General features: G+C 47.0%; 1 protein-coding gene across 1 annotated transcript in view; it reads left to right on the top strand.

The window, feature by feature from the left end:
- The window catches only part of TTC12 (tetratricopeptide repeat domain 12), a 41,840-nt gene that overhangs the window by 15,569 nt on the left and 7,043 nt on the right, over window positions 1-19,228 (top strand). Inside the window, exons 6-17 of the mRNA XM_056860724.1 lie at window positions 1,611-1,670; window positions 5,372-5,443; window positions 5,984-6,044; window positions 6,252-6,440; window positions 7,570-7,639; window positions 9,365-9,453; window positions 11,183-11,351; window positions 13,597-13,689; window positions 14,846-14,909; window positions 16,155-16,289; window positions 17,462-17,566; window positions 18,313-18,381. Coding sequence (XP_056716702.1) covers window positions 1,611-1,670; window positions 5,372-5,443; window positions 5,984-6,044; window positions 6,252-6,440; window positions 7,570-7,639; window positions 9,365-9,453; window positions 11,183-11,351; window positions 13,597-13,689; window positions 14,846-14,909; window positions 16,155-16,289; window positions 17,462-17,566; window positions 18,313-18,381 — 1,176 coding nt within the window. The remainder of the gene's footprint in view (window positions 1-1,610; window positions 1,671-5,371; window positions 5,444-5,983; window positions 6,045-6,251; window positions 6,441-7,569; window positions 7,640-9,364; window positions 9,454-11,182; window positions 11,352-13,596; window positions 13,690-14,845; window positions 14,910-16,154; window positions 16,290-17,461; window positions 17,567-18,312; window positions 18,382-19,228) is intronic.

Raw genomic sequence — 19,228 nt, 5'->3', positions numbered from 1 at the left:
ATGTCCTTATTTTCTTACGTTGATCGTCCACTAACTGGGAGAATGTGAAGCTGCCGCCAGACTTTGTCCCTTGAGCGCTCAAAAATGCTTCTGGTCATCCCACACTTTGAGCTCTGACTTTGCTTCTGGAATAGGGCTCTTGGGCCCTTTACAATTAATTTTCAAGTATTTTAAGATGCTTTTCTATCAAACGATCAACTGCGTTAGTATTGCATTCTCTGACTATCTGGCACAGAATTCCGGTCTGATAGTTTAGAACCTTGTTGTGTTTTTTTCCAAAAGTCATGACTGTCTAACGTAGAGCCTCTCAGGTGGGTAGGAGTGTTAGTCTGTAGTAGCAGGGGGGGGGGGGAATTGGGCCCAGAAGCCTCTTAAAGACCAACAGAATTTTCCAAGGAAGAAGCTGTCTGGAGGCAGAGCTCACTTCACAAGATACAAAAGAGCCCTGTCATAAGAACATCACAAAGGCCCTGCTGGTCAGACCCAGGTCCATCAAGTCCAGCAGTGTGCTCACATCGTGGCCAACTAGGTGCCTCTAGGAAGCCCACAGACAAGATGACTGCAGCAGCATTTATCCTGCCTGTGTTTCACAGCACCTCATATAATAGGCATGCTCCTCTGATACTGGAGAGGATAGGTGTGCAGCATGACTAGTATCCATTTTGACTAGTAGCCATGGATATCCCTCTCCTCCATGAACATGCCCACTCCCCTCTCTTAAAGCCTTCCAAGTTGGCAGCCATCACCACATCCTGGGTCAGAGAGTTCCACCATTTAGTTATGCGTTGCGTGATGAAATACTTTCTTTTATCTGTTTTGAATCTCTCACCCTCTGTCTTCAGCAGATGACCCTGCGTTCTAGCATTACCAGAGAGGGAGAGCCGTAGCGCTTTGTCTCTATTGTTGGGTGAATTCTCTCTATCTCATTGAATGGTGCTTTTGACAGTCATTTATAATAGGGATGGGACTCTGTGTCTTTCGCCCTCTGGCTATTCTCTGGCTTCCTTTGTCTCATTTCTCAGTTGCCTAATGGCACACGAGCGTGCGAGTGAGCCTCAGAGAGTGGCTGCCAGTTGCTTCGAAAGAGTCCACTCTTGTGGCCTTCCTTCCCTGAGAGTTGAGATTTATCACTCCTAGGAATTGCGGATCAGCTGAAGACCCTGTGCAGGGAGTTCCCCCTCCTCCCATACCTGCCTTTTTGGTCAGGAAGGCTCCCACCCTCTTGGCTCTTTGCAAGCTGTGCAAAGCTGAATTATTCCAAAGGGCTTTTAGCACAGGAAATAGGGCTGCACTATAACAGTATGCTTCAGAAAGAAGCTTGGGCTAAAGGGTTAGGGACCGTAAGCTGTACCACTGTGTGTAGTTCGTACTATCTGCTGCTGCAAGTGGGCTCCTGCTATGTAATTTTGATCATTTTGGGACTTATACTTCATGTCTCATTGGGTTCCAGATCACTGCCAGTCTTTTGGATGCCCCACTCTGTTGATTGAGCTGGTTTATTCTTTGTAATCTGCCTTGAGTCCCAGTGGGAAAGGCAGACTATAAATAGCATAAATAAATAATAAGTACTGCTTAAGCTCTCCTGCCTTTGCTGGCTCATTTCGTTTCAGGCTTACATCAAGTTGCAGGAGTATGAAAAAGCCGTCCTTGACTGTGAATGGGCTTTAAGGGTAAGATTCTCCTATGTTTTCTCAGCTAACCTGTGTTAGAGAGGGAAAGCAGGTGGCCAAGTGAGCTGGGCTTTGAAGTATAGATGGCTTTGAGCAGCTATTTCAAGGCCCTCCTGTTACTTACATGCACACATCTGTATTGCCTTCCATGGAGATAGTCTCAGTCATGTTGGTCTGCAGCAGAAAAGTTAGATTCAAGTCCAGGAGCACTTTAGAAAGTAACAAGATTTTGGGGGTATGAGCTTTCGAGAGTCCAAGTGACGAAGGGTGCTTTGGCTCTCAAAGGCTCATACCCCCAATATCTTGCGGCTCTCTAAGGGGCCGCTGGTGGTATTCCCTCACAGGACAATGAAATGTCTTGCTGGGCACAGTTTTCATCTTCCCCATAAAAACCGTAAATGAGACGCTTGATATCCTGGAGCAGATACTAGCATTTATATTCCTGCTTGGCAGAACCAGTCTCCAAGCTTTTCATTTGTAAAATTCAAATATTTAATTAAAGATTAATGTAATTAACGGTAAATTAATTTATCCGGCAGCATCTCTTGAGATCTGTTGAAAAACATAAATGTAATGTACTGGTTCAGTTCTCCCAGCCGGATGAGGTTCCACACTAAGTGATTTTTGTAAACTCTTGATTTCCATGGCTAGATGTAATTATGTAAACTCAGATGCATCAGGATATTCGTCTTTTTGTGGCATTCATTTGTGATTAGAAGAGCCCAGGCAGTCTGCTAGCGTTTGGAACCTCCGGTTCCTTCTCTGCTTGTTTTAAAAATGGCTTACCTCTGGCTCATATGGTTGCTAGTAGTTCTGCAGTCACTCCTGGTGAGATCCACCCACACAGAGGGCCCAAGTTTTTTTTTGGGGGGGGGGCTGGGCAGACAGTGCCCAGGGCCCCCATCTACCCACCACCCATCTGCCTTCCTTTCCATCCCCACCCCTGCCTGCCCCCACCTTCCTTTGCATCCATCTCCCACTTGCAATCCCTCCCGTGGCCCTTGCTCAGTTTCCTGCCCCACCTGCACAGCCTTTCTCTGGCAGCACTGGCCCAGATGTACAGCTGGGAGTGCTGCTGCCACTGCCATCAGGTTGTGCCATTACTATGCATGACGCCGGGCAGTTGGGAGCATGGGCACAGGCAGGAGGCCTGGGCCCTGGCAGCTACCTCACCGTAGGGCATGGTGGCGCTGGCCCTGCCTCCCCCCGAACTCCTTCCAAAGTTGTTTGAGTCTGCTACACAGCTGGGAGCAGGAAGTGTGCAAGCCACCTGCAACTTCTCTGTCACTGTTTAGCTCCTTCTTATGCGCTGTAGGAGCCCTGTGGCGCGGAGTGGTAAGCTGCAGTAATGCAGTCAAAAGCTCTGCTCATGACCTGAATTCAATCCCATAAGAACATAAGACCATAAGAACAGCCCTGCTGGACCAGACCAAGGCCCATCAAGTCCAGCAGTCTGTTCACATGGCCAATCAGGTGCCTCTAGGAAGCCCACAAACAAGACGACTGCAGCAGCACCATCCTGCCTGTGTTCCACAGCACCTAATTTAATAGGCATGTTCCTCTGATCCTGGAGAGAATAGGTATGCATCATGACTACTATCCATTTTGACTAGAAGCCATGAATACTCCTCTCCTCCATGAAAATGTCCACTCCCCTTTAAAGCCTTCCAAGTTGGCAGCCATCACCACATCCTGGGGCAGGGAGTTCCACAATTTAACTGCATTGTGTGAAGAAATATTTCCTTTTATCAGTTTTGAATCTCTCACCCTCCCGACAGAAGTCGGTTTCAGGTAGCTGGCTCGAGCTTGACTCAGCCTTCCATCCTTCCGAGGTTGGTGAAATGAGCACCCAGCTTGATGGGGGTAAAGTGTAGACGACTGGAGAAGGCAATGGCAAATCTGCCCTGTAAACATAATCTGCCTAGTAAACGTTGGGATGTGACGTCACCCCATGGGTCAGTAAAGACCCGGTGCTTGCACCATTATCTTTTATGCATTGTAGGTGACAAAGTTATACAAACGAGACAGTGTTGTAAAGAACTTTGTTTGCTGACCCAAGCTGTGCCTTCAGCAGTGGCGGCAGCATCCAGCCCTAGTTGCTTGTTCCCCTCCCCAGAACGAATGCTGGGCGGACGCCTTCCTGTTGTCCACCGAGCACCTCCAGCCAAGAGCGCCTCTTGCTGCCCCTGCTGCCACCCCAACCGCTTTCCCTTCCAAGGAGAAGGATGGCTGATGCCCGCTTAGATGCTGAAATCTTGAAAGCTTTCTGAAAGGTTGTTTCCCCTGTCATTTCTAACGCCATAAGTGCCATTGATTTAGGGAGGCTGGCTAGACGGCAGGTCAGCTACAGTGAAGCAAAACTGTCACTTTCCAAATGTTTAATGGGGGGACGTGTCGACATCAAACAATGACTGCATTTCAGTATCCTTTAGTTGGGGAGTCGGGGTGTCTGAACAGTGTTTTACGTAGCCAGATGCGAGCCGCCTTAACAGATTAGAGCCATTTCTAGGACCGCTGCCTGTAACTCCAAGAGTATAATTACTGGCTTCTGTTTCGAAAGCAGTTCGAAAAGTTCCATGTGCCACGGCCAGTCACCAGCACAATGGTAGAATGGTAGTACAATGGGAGATCTGGCATGGTGTAGTGGTTAAGAGCGGTGGTTTGGAGCAGTGGACTCTGATTGGGAGAACCGGGTTTGATTCCCCACTCCTCCACATGAGCGACGGAGGCTAATCTGGTGAACCGGGTTGGTTTCCCCCACTCCTCCGCATTAAGCCAGCTGGGTGACCTTAGGCTAGTCACAGCTCTCTTAGAACTCTCTCAGCCCCACCTACCTCACAGGGTGTCTGTTGTGGGGAGGGGAAGGTGATTGTAAGCAGGTTTGATTCTTCCTTAAGTGGTAAAGAAAGTCGGCATATAAAAACCAACTCTTCTTCTTCTTAGAATGTGACCAGCGCTTGAGTGTCAGTCTACCCACAGATCTTTCCAAATTGCTGAAGAGCGCAATCCTGAAGGGTGGGGCCAAATCAGCATAGGAGCCGGCACGACCCTGCACCGGTGTAAGTGCCCACTTATCCCAAGATAAGGGGCACTTACGCTGGCACAGGGGGCATTCATAGCGGCTCTGGGATGACATGCCACTGTGCGGGGCTCAGCTATGCCTGCAGTGAGATCCCAGAAGTGGGAGCCTGTGCCAGCACAGGGGGGCCTTCCAAGGGGCAGAGCAAACGTTAGTCAGCTTCCTCACCCCTTTTGCCCCGGGAACGCCCCCTCGAACATCGGCGTTGCTACGCCACTTTTTTGGGTGGCATAGCCCCGTTGCTTTCTATGGGGTCATTTTCTTTTGGGAATATTTTAAATTGTTTTATTTTCCTTGTGGCGGCCGGGAAGCACTGCGGCCCTGCCGGTCGCCACGAATCTATCCCCCTCCCTTCAGGAATGAGCTTCCCGGCACTTTCAGGAAAAGCAAGGCAGTTCTTCCATGTTTGTGTTGGCTGTTTTGTGTGAAAGATTCCTTCTAATAACGGCAGGCACTTTGCAAACACCTGTACTTTGCTCTGGCCCAGTGAAAAGTTTATCACCACATGGAAACCTAGGAATGGTTCTTTGAGAATATGAAACAAGTCTTATAATAGTGCTAGTTCATTGGCAAAAAGCCCCATGTTTTTACAAGTTTTGCTAAATGATTCTGTTCAATACAGTGTGACGAAAAATACCTCAAAGCCTTCTTTCACATGGGGAAAGCATACTTGGCACTGAAGCAGTACAGTAAGGTAAGGCAAGGCCTGTGAGCTTTCAGCAGTCCGTCCTGATCTGTACCTCATTATTTCTCCGTAAATGTGGAGCTGCACAGTTTACATCTTTGTTAGCATCACTGTCCTGCTTATTGTGAAGCACCTTTTATTTAAAAACAAAAAAAACCCATGAAAACAAGACAAGTATGCCAAGGTGCCTTTTTCTCATGCAGCCACATTCAAAATGTGTAAGCATGCTGCTTTTGTGTTTAACTTGCTGGCTAAAATATACAAAAGTATCTTTAAAAAGCTGTGTGTTAAATTATTTTTGCTCTCAAGCTAAGAGCTGAAAGAGCGGGAATGGAATCTGGGTCTGAATTTGGGGTGTCCAAGAAAAAATTACTTTTTACTTCCTGTGGTTACCTTGAAAAACAGGAAGCCAAGAGAGACAAGAGTTAAATCATATGGGACTTAACTGTGTTCAGTAGTAGCTATTGGCTTGTGTTTTGCATTGTGTGTGTTTAACATCCTCTGTTCTTTAACTGGCCTGAAACCTACAATCCTGCCTTTCTCTTTAAGTCCAGAGAATGCTACATGAAGATTTTAGAAATTGATCCCCGTAAAGAGAAGATGTGTAAAGGTGAGGAGTCCGTTAATCTTTCTTTCACCATCATCCTACGATCAGCTGAGATTCAAGCTTACGTTTCTCCCTTTTGTTTGTGCCATTGGCTCTCCTTGCCCAAGTGCCCAGGTCCTTCCATCTATCCTTATTCAATCCCATTCCATCAGTTTTTGCTATCAGTTCTGCCTCCTGCTTGTTTTTATGTTTTGCCTTTGAAACTTTCAGATTGCATGAACGAAGTAGACTTGGAAGAAAAAAGACAGCGTGAGGAAGATAAAGCCACCGAGGAGTTGGAATCCGGAAAGTACACGGCCATGTCTGTGAACACGTTGCTGCAGAAACTCAGCAGGCCTAATGAAAGTGCTCTTTTTTATGTGGGTGGGATCCAGCTCTTGACTGATACAATGCAAGATTGTGAGTACTCCTTTTTCCCTCTGGACGCTAGAGGCAAAGGCCGTGCTACTTGCAGACGAGGGGCTCAATTCTGAGTTGTCCTCAGTCGTTGGGCGTGGAGTTCTGTTTGCTGAAATCCCCAGTGGTGTTGTTATGAATAGGCTGGGCGGAAGCTGTTGAGAAGGAATTGCAATCTTATAGGCTTACTCCTCCAGCTCTATGCCATCTTAGGAGCTAAAGAAACAAAGAATCTGGGCTATAGCCCTTCAAGCTGATAGAACCTGGATCCCCTCTTATCCGGTGGTAGGGAATCACTGTAAAAAAATTTGTTCCAGATCATTACCTCTGTGCCTTAGAATTTCCTAAATACTGCAGAGCATTTAACTTCAGCCCATTTCAGCGTTCTTCCTTCAGCTCTGCTGCAAGGCAAATATTTAGGTATCCCTTATTCCCACAGTTAGTGTTTTTGCCAACTGAACACTGTGGAAGCAGTTTAACACCCTATTACTTTACTGTTCAATTTATAATGATATTCATTCCCTGTATATTACCCCTCTTTTATCTAAGTTTCCAGGAAGAGCTGATTACTTTTATATATCCATTCTTCTTTCTGGTTGCCTTAATGAAACCGCTCTTAAGGTGGCCAAATTTTGCACTTTGGCTCAGTTGATAAGGACGTAGATACTTCATTTTTTTTATTAACTGCCTTGTATCACTAAAACTAGTGCTTAACCAAGTTAAGAACCATAGAATCATAGAGTTGGAAGAGACCACCAGGGTCATCTAGTCCATCCCCCCTGCACAATGCAGGAAATTCACAACTATCTCCCCCCCACAACCCCAGTGACCCCCTACTCCATGCCCAGAAGATAGCCAAGATGCCCTCCCTTCCATGATCTGAATTTAAACGGTTTTTATATGTTTTATGTGTGTTTACCTTGTGCTTTTATATCAGCGTTGGCTGATCTCGGATCATAACAAATGAAATGAGCGCTGTGTGCTCCTTGCTGGCCATCATTTCCATCTGTCAAGACCATTGCTTTGGTGACCTTGTCACTTAACACTGTGTTTTGGACAGGCCTGCCCTCACGTGAAGCACTTCGGTCTGAAGGGCCACAAATCTGACTTCTTATCTCTGAACTTATTCCAGGCACTGAACAGGCCTTGTTTAGGACAAACAATGGATTCAGTATCATAAATGACAACGAGGTTGTCAGACGGTAAGAGCTGTCTTCTGGAGGAACAGTGGGGTGCTTACAATGGGAGCAAAGAGAGAGGCTGCTTGCAAGAAACACGATCGCCGTATGAAATTCAGATGGGTCGATCAGCAGATAATGCCACAGCCAGTTGCGAAGTCTGTCTGTCTGACTTCTAGATGACCTTTTAAACTGCATAGTGCAGCACACAAAAATCTGCTTCAGTGCATCCTCCACACTGTTTCAGAAGAATTAGTCTTTTTAAATTGTTGGGCCCAAGGGCAAGAGCAGCTCAGGAAATCATGAAATCTAAGGGCGCCTTGATCTGATACCCTTGTGTTTGTTAAGTGCCATCAAGTCGCTTCCGACTCATGGCGACCCTATGAATGAATGTCCTCCAAAACATCCTATTCTTAATAGCCTTGTTCAGGTTCAAACAGAGGACTGTGGTTCTTGTAGGTTATCCGGGCTGTGTAACCGTGGTCTTGGAATTTTCTTTCCTGACATTTCGCCAGCAGCTGTGGCAGGCATCTTCAGAGTAGTAACACTGAAGGACAGTGTCTCTCATAGAGACACTGTCCTTCAGTGTTACTACTCTGAAGGAAAGCCTGGATAACCTACAAGAACCAATGAACTCTGACCGTGAAAGCCTTCGACAATATTTAGAGGACTGTGGCTTCCTTTATAGAGTCAATCCATCTCTTGTTGGGTCTTCCTCTTTTCCTGTTGCTTTCGACTTCTAGCATGATTGTGTTCTCCAGTGACTCTGGTCTTCTCATCATGTGACCAGAGTGTCTCAGCTGTGACCATTCTGTCTTGAGTGACTCTGCTAGGAGTTTAGACCCCATACAATATTGCTCCCAGGGTATCAGATCGAGATGCTACAAAGTGCTGCCTTAACCCAGAACCAACCAGCAGCATAAGTCGCTACATCAAAGGCATTGTAGCTTCATCGACTGCTTTGGCCTCCGCAAATCTTTGTTCTAACTGCTGAAAGTTTTTCTGGGTATCTTTTTTTTTCCAACTCAGGAGAGGATCTTTCTCTAAGATTTCTACTATCTTTGCTCCTTATTGGTTGTGTCAGTTTGGATTTGTGTTAGATTTCACTTCGTGCCAAGCAATAATTCCAGTGGCCCTGTTTGGATTCTCAACTGCCTCCCATAGCTGTTTCATGTAAGGCTCAGAATAAATTAAGAAAAACATTTGTTCTCAGCCAATTCTTTGTTAATTCTTTGAGTATGATTTTCCCCCTTTAACTCCTGATTCTAACACTTACACCCACTAGTTTCATACATAAATCTAATCCAGCTTTCCTTAGGATATGTTCTGCATATAGATTGAAGAGATAGGGAGATTAAAAAAAATCCTTGTCTAACACCTTTGCCAATTGGAAACCATTCTGTTGCTCCATATTCTGTTTTAAACAGTAGCCTCTTGTCAAGAGTACAGGTTGCACATCAAAACATTTAGATGCTGTTTAAAACCAGCCATAGCTTTTCATGATCCACATAGTCAAAAGCTTTGCTGTAATCTATGAAACACAAGCTGATTTCCTTCTGAAATTATCTCGTATGCTCCAGTAACCAACATCTGTGAGCCGCCCTGAGCCCAGCCTGTGGCTGGGGAGGGTGGAGTAGAGATGTAATAAAATTAACTAACAAATAAATAAACAAATAAAAGGCAATGCCTGACTTTTCCTGTGACCTGCCTCCCTTCCCTTGGTGTTTACAAAACCTGTTCTTTTTCCAGGGCATTCCATCCCGAGACAAAATCCCCTGCTGAAGTGGAGCTGTCTCTTTCCCTTATCCTCCTGTGGCAAGCAGTCTGCAAAGGGAATGGTAATCAATGTGAATCACCATTAATGTACTACTAATATGGCACTGGCTGTGTTGGAGAGAGTCCTTTTCAGTGAGCTTGGCTACCATGGGTGGCTGTGAAGCCGAGACCTTGCCCCACTCCAAAGATTTGCGGGTCAAATGTAACGAAAGCAAGTTTACAGCATTAGCAGTGATTCAGGGGATGCCCCCTCCCCGGCCCCAGTCGTGTCTATTAAACCTTTCCAAGTGGCTTAGAGGGAACTTGCGCTGTGGAGATATCTCTCGCTCTTCAGTCTGTTCCGTGAGTGTGCTGGGATGACAGATGCACTTTCTTAGCCAATTGTTAGCAGTTCACGTCCTTCTCAGCTAATGCAGGCAGTGTAGCAAAGTAATTTCCCCGTGTCAGATGGGATTATCACGGGAGGCAGGTTTTGCGAGAATGGAGGCGAAATAACCCCATCCGACTTTGCTACCATGTTCACAGGCCGCAAAGTGGGGTCCCCTTTTGGAAGTGGGGGGGGGGGATCTGCCAAAAGGGCCAAAGGCTTTGCCCTGCTTATTGGCAGCAGCAGCCGTTCTCTTGGGCACCATTTTCCCTTTCCCTTTTATCCACAAGACCGCAGCGCAAAGGCAGGAGGCCAGGCTCTTGCGGTGTTCCAGCATCTAGTGTTTTCCCACAGTCAAGTGTACATTGGTGATTACATGCTGTCATCTCAAAATCAAAACGAAGGCAGGAAGCACTGGCACTTGATAATGTCTGAAGCCACATCAATGTTTCTTGCCTTCAGTATCACATCTTGTTATAACATTGGGAAAAAACAGTGAGTGGTGGCAGAGGGGAGCACACAGGAAGCTGCCTTCAACTGAGTCAGACCATTTAAGGTCCATGTTGTCTACTCAGACTGGCAGTAGCTCTCAAGGGTCTTGGGCAGAGGTCTTTCGCATCACTTGGTCCCTTTAACTGGAGATGCCGCCAGGGATTGAACTTTGGACCTTCTGCATGCCAAGCAGAGGCTCTTCCACTGAGCCAAATATCCTCCCCAGTTGCCATCAATGTTAGGACCACAGAAATGGCGTGGGGGAGAGGGCTTTCATGAAACCTTCGTTCCTCCCTTCCCCAAAGCTGAAGAAGTTCAACCTCAGAGTTTACACAGCCTTTCTAATGGCAACTGTTTGTTCTATTCATGCAGATCTGAAGATCCTTGCCTTAAGATGGATGCTGTAATGAATCTGTTAGTTTCATGTCTGTGTCACTCTTGAGATTCAGGCCTGGCTGGTTTAAAGTGTCTGCTAAAGTCACCAGAGTGAAAGGGATGCAGAATACAAGCAGAACAGCAGAACTTGTATTTCCTTCTGCCTCAGAAAAGAGGGGGAGAGGGGGAAAAGGAGAATATATTAACTTCTGGGGCATGAAGTTGCCAAAATCTGCTTTAGTTCACACTTGTGTCCGCAAATGGTGCTTGAAAGGTGGAATTAAATGAGACGAGAATTGCTTGCCATGCATGCACAAGTTATATAATCTGCCCTTTTGAAATGGGAGGGAGAAGGGAGAGGGGGGGAAGGTGAGCCAGGGAGAACACAGGCAGCATGCTCGTGTCTTCCTGTCACTCCGGCGGATCAGTCCCTCAAGCAGGAACAGAACGATATTCTCTCACCTGAGAGATTTCTTAGATGGCAGATGTAAATGCTGATAAAGCCTCTGAGAGCCTGTGGGGTGGCAGGCCAAACTTTCTTCCCTTTCCCTTTTCAGAGGAGAACCAGCGCCTGCTCCTCACTCATCCCTACGTGAATGTGCAGCTGCCCGCCCTGCTGCTCTCCGAGGTGCCCGAAATCCAAGAGCGGTGCTTGGCCCTGCTGTCTCTCTATGCGCAGACAGAGTGTGGAAGGAGCCTGCTGGTCAGACACCTGGACCTAACCAAGTACTTATCGTCTTCTAATCCGGCATCTGTTGTGGGCTCATAGCCGAGGATTTGGCAGAAGTGTGGAGTAGCCACCGTGCCTCTGCAGAAAAATAGCCACGGCTGAGAATCTGGACCCAGTGGCCATTTCTACTCTCAGCCTCTCGGGGCTCAGACAGGCTGAAAGAAGCAGCAGTCCAGCATAGCACATATCCCCAGTGACAAATGCTCAGGGTGGTTGGGGTAGCCTCGTTTCTCGTGGAGAATTCAGCTCCCTCCAAGAGTTTGCCTCCAAAGAAAAATCAGACCTGTCTTTGTGGAGCCTTGTCATCACTTCTTCTCAACATCTGAAGGCAAAGGATCCTGCCTTCTTTTGCCCTCAGGGCTTCTGAGGACCAGAGCAGCTGTGAATGCAATCTTGCAGGCGGGGAAAGCAACCCCCCCTCCCTTAGCCAGCAAAGGGGAGGAGACCCTGGGGGGGTGTCTCTCCAAGGATGGCAAGGTCCAGAAGGAAGGGAGGAGGAAAGGGAAATGTGGAGGTGTCTTCTACGTTGGCTCTGTACAGCTAACAGTTCATTCCTAAGGAGAGTTACTCCAGTCTAAGCCCATTCATTTCAGTGGGCTTAGACTGGAGTAACTCTCCTTAGGAATGCACTATAAGTCAAGCAGCAGGGGCAGAAGATCTTTGCTGTTTGCAAGAAATTGTGGTTTTAATAACCAAACACTTTTTTTTTTGCAGCTACACTTCCAAGATGATCAACATAAATGCATATTCTGGACAAATTTTAATAATTAACATGAGCTGGAGGGAAAAGACGGTGGCATCCATCTGGCTCTTCATTTTGCACCATTGACCACTTCCTTTTTGTACACTTTGAATTTCATGCCAGTGCTTTTTCTTTTCTTCCTGAAAAAAATGTGGCTAACAGCCAAACATTTACAGACGCATATACAAACAATGATTTCCAACAGCCCAAACAAATAAAAATACAACAAAACAAGAGTGATCCCACAACAACTCTACACAAATTGATCCTTAAAACACTTGCTGTGAAAAATCTGTTTTTAGTTTATTGTAAATTATTTGTTGCAACTTTACCAAACAAGTTTTGCGGATTTTAATAGCAGTGGCACAAAACTTAGCCGTGTCAACAGAGACTCTCGGATTTTCATCTGTGAGCGGCTTTTTAGTCCACTGCGCATCCGTCACACCAGTGCAGATTTACTTGGTAACTGGAATTTGCGATAATTCTTGGGATTTCAATAAGTCACTGAAAAGAATTAATAAAGGAAGATACGCCCTGCCTGGCCTTGCTGCTTTTAACTTGTTTGTTCCCCTCCTTTATCCCTTGAAGAAAGCCCCGTTTCAGTACAACCCTTTGAAATAACAGACAAAGGAAAAGCCTTTTTCCAACACTGGTAGTGACATTTTCTAAATTATGCTCCAACACCTCCTACATCCCCCCCCCAAAAAAAAATTATTATTATTCAGGCAGCAAATAAACATTTTAGTGAGTCAGCCTCTTTTGTCCACTTCTTTGCAGAAAGACCCTGCAGCTTGCTTCGTCGGGCAGGGCCCTTGCCATTCCAGCACCGCCTGTGAGGAGTAATAAACGGCTCCATGACAGGCCTGAGGGCTTGTTCAGCTGCCCTTTCTCATGTGGTGGGAGGTGCTGTTTTGCGTGTGGCAAAATGGTGGCCTGGAATGCTTGCTGCCTCGGGCTCAGGGGTCCTTCAGAGCCGGGGCCCACCGATGTTTGCTTGCCAGTCCCAGGTTCACTGAGTTTCAAGTATCTTTTATGCATGGCTGTATCACTCGCTGTCACCCCTCCCACGACTTCAGGTCTTTGTTTTTATTATGCACGCCATTTCCGACCATCAGAAGTCGCCTCACTCTTCCCCTGCCTTTCCCCATGTTTTGCCCACGTTTTGAGAGATCTATTTTATGTCAAATTTGAAAACATGGGCAAAATACAGGGAAACACAGGGGGAGAGCGAGGCGACCTCTGACGGTTGGAAACTGCATGCATAACCAAAACAAAGGCCCAAAATCGTCGCAGGGGTGATGGCAAGGTAAACAGCCATGCATAAAAGACCAAGCTATCCATCTTGGATTCACCTTGTCCTGTGCATAGCCATGCACTTCCCTTGCTTACTACCAGTAGCTTTGGCTTCTGAGACAGCTCTGCACCTGTTGTGTACAGGTGTTGCTCCTATAGAACCTTTCTTGCCTCTTTGAGCCAAGGTGCATCACCTTCTCTTCCAGGTGGCTGCAGATTTTGATGTCCTTCGTTAATGTTTTTGACAGCAGAGCCAGTTGTGCGATGGACCTGCTGACCAACCTCATCGAGGAGGAGAAGTAAGTTGCATTTTTCCCCAGTTTCAGGTTTTACAGGTTAACTGGTGACCCCCTGGCATTTGTGGCAAATGTAGACCCTTTCAGCAAAGCAGAACTTCCCCCTTGTGTCAGTGACAGCAGCAGATGAATTAATGCTCATATAAAAGGTCTTGGACCTGTGAGAAGATTCAGAAGGCAACCAGTCTTGTCCAGGTGGCGTTGACTTGGTTAGTGGGGTTTATCATCTCCAAAGGCACCTCTCTAACATTGGGTATTTCCGCATTCTCATTTTCCTCACTTCTACTTTCCTGTTTCTTTGGGGATGTGTGTTTCTGTTCCGCACTTGTTTTGCTCCCTCTAGCGGTCAATTCAATATTACATTGCTTTACGTCCAGCATAAAACTTGCAGTTTGTCTGCAGGGAGATATTCCAGACATAAACTGATGTAATATCAAATTGGCCACTAGAGGGAACAAAACACGGGCAGAACAGAAACCCCCCCCCCCCAAAGAAACAGAGACTTACAAGCAAGGAAAATGAGAATGCAGAAAACACCACTGCCTCCTAAGACAATGTTAGAGAGGTTTGTCCCCCCCCCTTTTCTCTGTCCCCTAAGGCAGCTTGACACATGAAAGTTTCCACTGACTCCTTTGTCATTTTTTCAGCTTGTCAAAAGACATGGTGGCTGTGAAGTGCATTGTATATTGCCCCCCTTCAGCTAGCTAGTGGTTAAGAGCGGTGGTTTGGAGCAGTGGACTCTGATCTGGAGAACCGGGTTTGATTCCCCACTCCTCCACATGAGCGGCAGAGGCTAATCTGGTGAACTGGATTTGTTTCTCCACTCCTACACACAAGGCCAGCTGGGTGATCTTGGGCTAGTCACAGCTCTCTCAGCCTTACCTACCTCACAGGGTGTCTGTTGTAGGGAGGGGATGGGAAGGTGATTGTAAGCTAGTTTGATTCTCCCTTAAGTGGCAGAGAAAGTCGGCATATAAAAACCAACTCTTCTTCTTTATTGATTCCTATAATTTGATGTCAGTTTTAAGGAGCACAGGAGAAAACTCTGCCTCTTGGGGAGCAGATTAGAGTGGCTTGGCAGTATTTCTGTGCCCGTGAGGGTGCTCGTCTGTTGTTTCTCAAGAGCCTAAAGTTAAAATCAGTCCTGTTTTGCCAACAGGTTCACGATCCAGTGCCGTATCAAACTCTCTACTGGGGTACTGCCGCTGTTTGCACGGTTGTTGGTAAGAAAGATCTCTGCCTTGCCCTTCACATGTTTTGCTGCAGAAAGCATTGTTTTTCTCCTGTTTCTGCCTTTGCGGTTTTGTTTCATTTCTGCAATGACTTTTTCTTGGCTAAAATTGAAACTATAAAATGCAGTTCTGGGAACCGACAGACAGAATCCAAAAAGTCAAAAGCAGTTTTGCCTCAACTTGAGCAGCTTGGAAGTCTCCTAAAGTTAACAAATAAAGGAGAGCTCAGGTGAGCTCAGAACACCACTGAAGGGGAGCTCTCTCAGCCCCACCTACCTCACAAGGTGTCTGTTGTGGGGAGGGGAAGGCGATTGTAAGCCAGTTTGATTCTCCTTAAAAGGTAGAGAAAATCGGGGTAGAAAAACCAGCTCTTTTTCTTCTTCAGGGAAGAGACAAATTCAGGGAGACTAGGTCTGTCAGTGGCTACTAGTCAGGTTGACTAAGCAAACCTCCCTAGCCAGAGGCAGTCAACTGTACTCTTATCTTTCTGTCATCACTCTTTAGCCACAGCTGTCCATGGCACTGGTGGGAGATGAGTCTGTAGCTGCTTAGGAAGGAAATGTCACAGATAGGGATTGAAATCACCTCCCCACACATGTGCCTTCTGAGCAACAAGGACACAGCACAAAATCCCCATCATAACTGGAGGGGGCCTTCCTCCTCCCACAGTTCTGAAATTTAGGCCTTACTCTGATGGGACGTGCCTTTGCACATCGGGGCAGACAGACACATCGGAGCTCTGTCTCTTAGGATGTAGCCTATTCACACACGTAAGGAAGAAATTTGTTTCTCCTCGTTTGCAAGGAGTTACTGATGCACCTATAGGTGACAAATTGAAAATTTGCTCACTGGGTCAGATCCTAGTGTAACCTTATCAGTAGCGACATTCTTTTCTATAGTAATGATTGATAGAAAATGAATGATTGATTTTATCTCAGGGGATTTTATTGTGATTTAGCTCATGGTCTCTAGGCCGATAGAACTGTGCCATTAAAGTACAGTAAGATCTGAAAGTGTGCTCTTTTGCCTTCTCATGCTCCTGTGCTAGCCAACAGAGAGGGGGCATCTCCCCAGAATGTTGGTTTTAAAAACGATATCGTGGGGTCAGGAAAAGCACAGCACCAGATCGTGATTTGTAAATGTGGTTGTTCTGTAATCTTTGGGGATGTTTGGAAGGGTGTGTGTGTCAGTATTCACAATGGCCGAAGAGACACCTGTTCTCACTCGTTTCCAAAGAATTCCGTCAAGACAGTGAACCAGGCGGCCCTTGTACAGTGCATTTCCATCATGGGGGACATCTGTTCGGACACCGTTATCCGGATGCAGATGGCTGAAAGCCAGGAGTGCTGGCAGGCCTGCTTGAACCTCGTGGTGAGTTTGCTCGGCCCCTCGTGTTGGCCCAGCCTGTCTTAGGTAGGGTCTGTCTTCCGCTCCATCCTGCCGTGCTGCCGCCTCTCTTGCTTCCTGTCCATTCTCATGATTCACGTACTGGTTTTTTAAAAATGATTTTAATTTAAAAAAAAAAATAGACGTTGGAGCAGCTTTGGCTGTACCTGGTCCCTGACACACTGTGGTTGGAAGTGTTGGGGACTGAACCTGCATGCAAAGCCAGTGCCCTCCCCCCACCAAGTCTATATTAATTTTCACCATTTAAAACATATGTACCCTGCCTTTCCATGTGGTTTAAGGCAGAGTTATAGCCTTTCCCATCAGCACAGGCTGACAACTTCCAGCTGCTGTTTAAGCTCATCTGCCAATTTCTGGGTGCCATTGAATGAGGGTGCCAGGTATTTTGCTTTATTTTTTGTTTTGTGGCTAATTTAATTGTTTCTATTTATTTTGTAATCCTGTTTGAAGGCCATATACAGTGGTAAGGGTGAGAATTGAAAACTTTTATTTAAATAAATAGGAGGAAAACTACCTTAACTTCCCAGGGGGAATAAAATAACCATTCAAATAACCATACAAAACATTAACAAGTCACGTCTCCTTTTTCTTCCATTAAAAAAAAAAGAACTCCCTTCAACACTTTATCAAGAGAGTATATTGGGGTCCCCAACATGGTGCCTGTGGGCTCCATGGCACACCTTTTCCTGGTGCCCACCAAATGTTTTTAGATAGTGGGTGAAGCCAGGTGGGGCTTTTGCCCAGCAGGGCTTCTGACTGGCCACTGGAGGTTTGATTGACTGCAGATTTTGAGAAACGTTGCTTTGGCAGCAGCTGCCATCACAGCACAAGAACCTTCACTGTGTGACTGAAAGTAAGCTGTGGTAACCATTTTGTGTCCGCTTCCGCCTCCTGAGGCAGCCATTTTGTGGTTGCGCCCACCACCCTGTGTCAGAATTCCCCACAGGCTGAAAGGGGTTGGGGACCCCTACAGTATACCATCTCACCGTTGACAAGAAATCGTCAGATCGATGGTGAGCAGGAGAATGGGGCTTGGCAGGAGCCTGTGAGCCGTGGCCACTCCGAGTGACCCTTCGTCGAACAGTTGGCTTCACGGTTACGAAGGGGGGCTCTTTTGTCTCCTTCCGCTTGTGCAGGATGAGTGGTGGTCCGAAAGCAAAGCCCCCAGATACCCAGCGGGCCTCCAGGCAGTCCTCGGCCTAATGATGAACCTCTCTCTGGAATCGAGCTCGGCTATTCAGGTACAGTGTGTGTGTGTGTGTGTATGGGGCGGGTCTTTTCTCTGACAGGCCGGACCTGTATGTTGAAACCTTTTGTGAGCCTTCCTGCCTGCTTTGTACAATATGTGAGGCTCTGCAGGGCCTTCCTTTCCCTGTCAGTTGTGGCTTGGGCTCCTTTCTGCTTGCTGAATGCACCGGGCCGGTCAGGGCCTCTTTATGGAGCTGTTTTATGCTGGTCCCTTATCCTGTTACATGGAGAACACATATGAAGCTGGCTTCTGCTGAATCAGACCCTTGGTCCATCGAAGTCAGGATTGCCTACTCAGGCTGGCAGCAGCTCTCCAGGGTCCCAGACAGAGGTCTTTCACATCACCAACTGCTTCGTCCTTTTAATTGGAGATGCTGGGTATTGAACCTGGGACCTCCTGCATACCAAGCAGATACTCTACCACTGATCCCCAGCCCGCTCACTTGTGAGTGCTTTGCCCCCAATGTTCCTGGCTGCATGTGCTGCCCAGCACTGTTGGAGAAAGGGCCCACAGGCAGGTGTGAGCATGGGAGATGGGAGGGCTTGCCAGTGGGTACGGGAAGGAGGCACAGGTGGGGGGCACAGAAGTGGGTGGGAAGGCAGGCACAAGCAAGGGGGATGCTTGTCAGAGGAGGGGAGGGGCCTTCTGGGCACTCTCCGCTCAGGGCCTTGAAAACCTGCCACCCACCCTGGTTTTGCTTATGGTCACCTGGCGTTCTAATCCTGATGCTTTTTTCAGGAGCTTGCAGAAGAGATCTCTCGGAGATGCATGTCCCTCCTCAGCAGCCAAGATGGAACTGTCGTGACAGTAAGTAGTGCCTAAGGTAGCAGAAGACAGTCAGTCCCAAATCTGCAGCTTTCTTTGGCCCTGATCTTACTCCAGTGAATTGTGGGGTCTATCTCTCCACCCTGGGCCCGTCACCCTACGAACCATACTCCGTTCTTGCATTCTCTTTTCTTACAGTGAGTGACTTCCCCACCACATTTTCTTGTTCAGAGTACCTTAAGGAAACCTCATGGTTAGGAGTAGGTTGGTGGCAGCGACCGCTGCGAACACTAGAGGAAGGGGTGGGCTGGAAAAGTCCACTGGCTGCCTGTTGAGTGAGGCTCTGAGTTGAGGTGGGGATCAGTTTTGGATCAGTTTCCTCACTGGACTCCTTTACCATTGCTCTGGCTTTTCACTGGGGATCTTAGCTCCAAGTTTTACATTCAAAGGATGAGGCTCATTCTTCGACTTCAGAAATGGATACAGTCTGTTTTGTCGAAGGCTTTCACGGTCAGAGTTCATTGGTTCTTGTAGGTTATCCGGGCTGTGTAACCGTGGTCTTGGAATTTTCTTTCCTGACGTTTCGCCAACAACTGTGGCAGGCATCTTCAGAGTAGTACTGAAGGACAGTGTCTCTCAGTGTCAAGGATGTAGGAAGAGTAATATATAGTCAGAAAGGGGTTGGGTTTGAGCTGAGTATTGTCCTGCAAAAGTATTGTCCTGTAAGTATCAAGACGGATCTGTGAACCACAGTTTCTCAAGGAAGAAACTAACCATCTAAATCACGCACTGCTAGCAAACGGCTACTCCAAGAATGAAATCAGAAGGGCCATTAAACCAAACAAAAATCAGAAAACTCAAGAAAAACAGTCTCCCATAGGAAAGGTAT

Source organism: Euleptes europaea, chromosome 14 (assembly GCF_029931775.1).
Source record: "Euleptes europaea isolate rEulEur1 chromosome 14, rEulEur1.hap1, whole genome shotgun sequence".
Taxonomy (NCBI): Eukaryota; Metazoa; Chordata; class Lepidosauria; order Squamata; family Sphaerodactylidae; genus Euleptes; species Euleptes europaea.
This window is presented reverse-complemented; position numbering and strand designations above follow the sequence as displayed.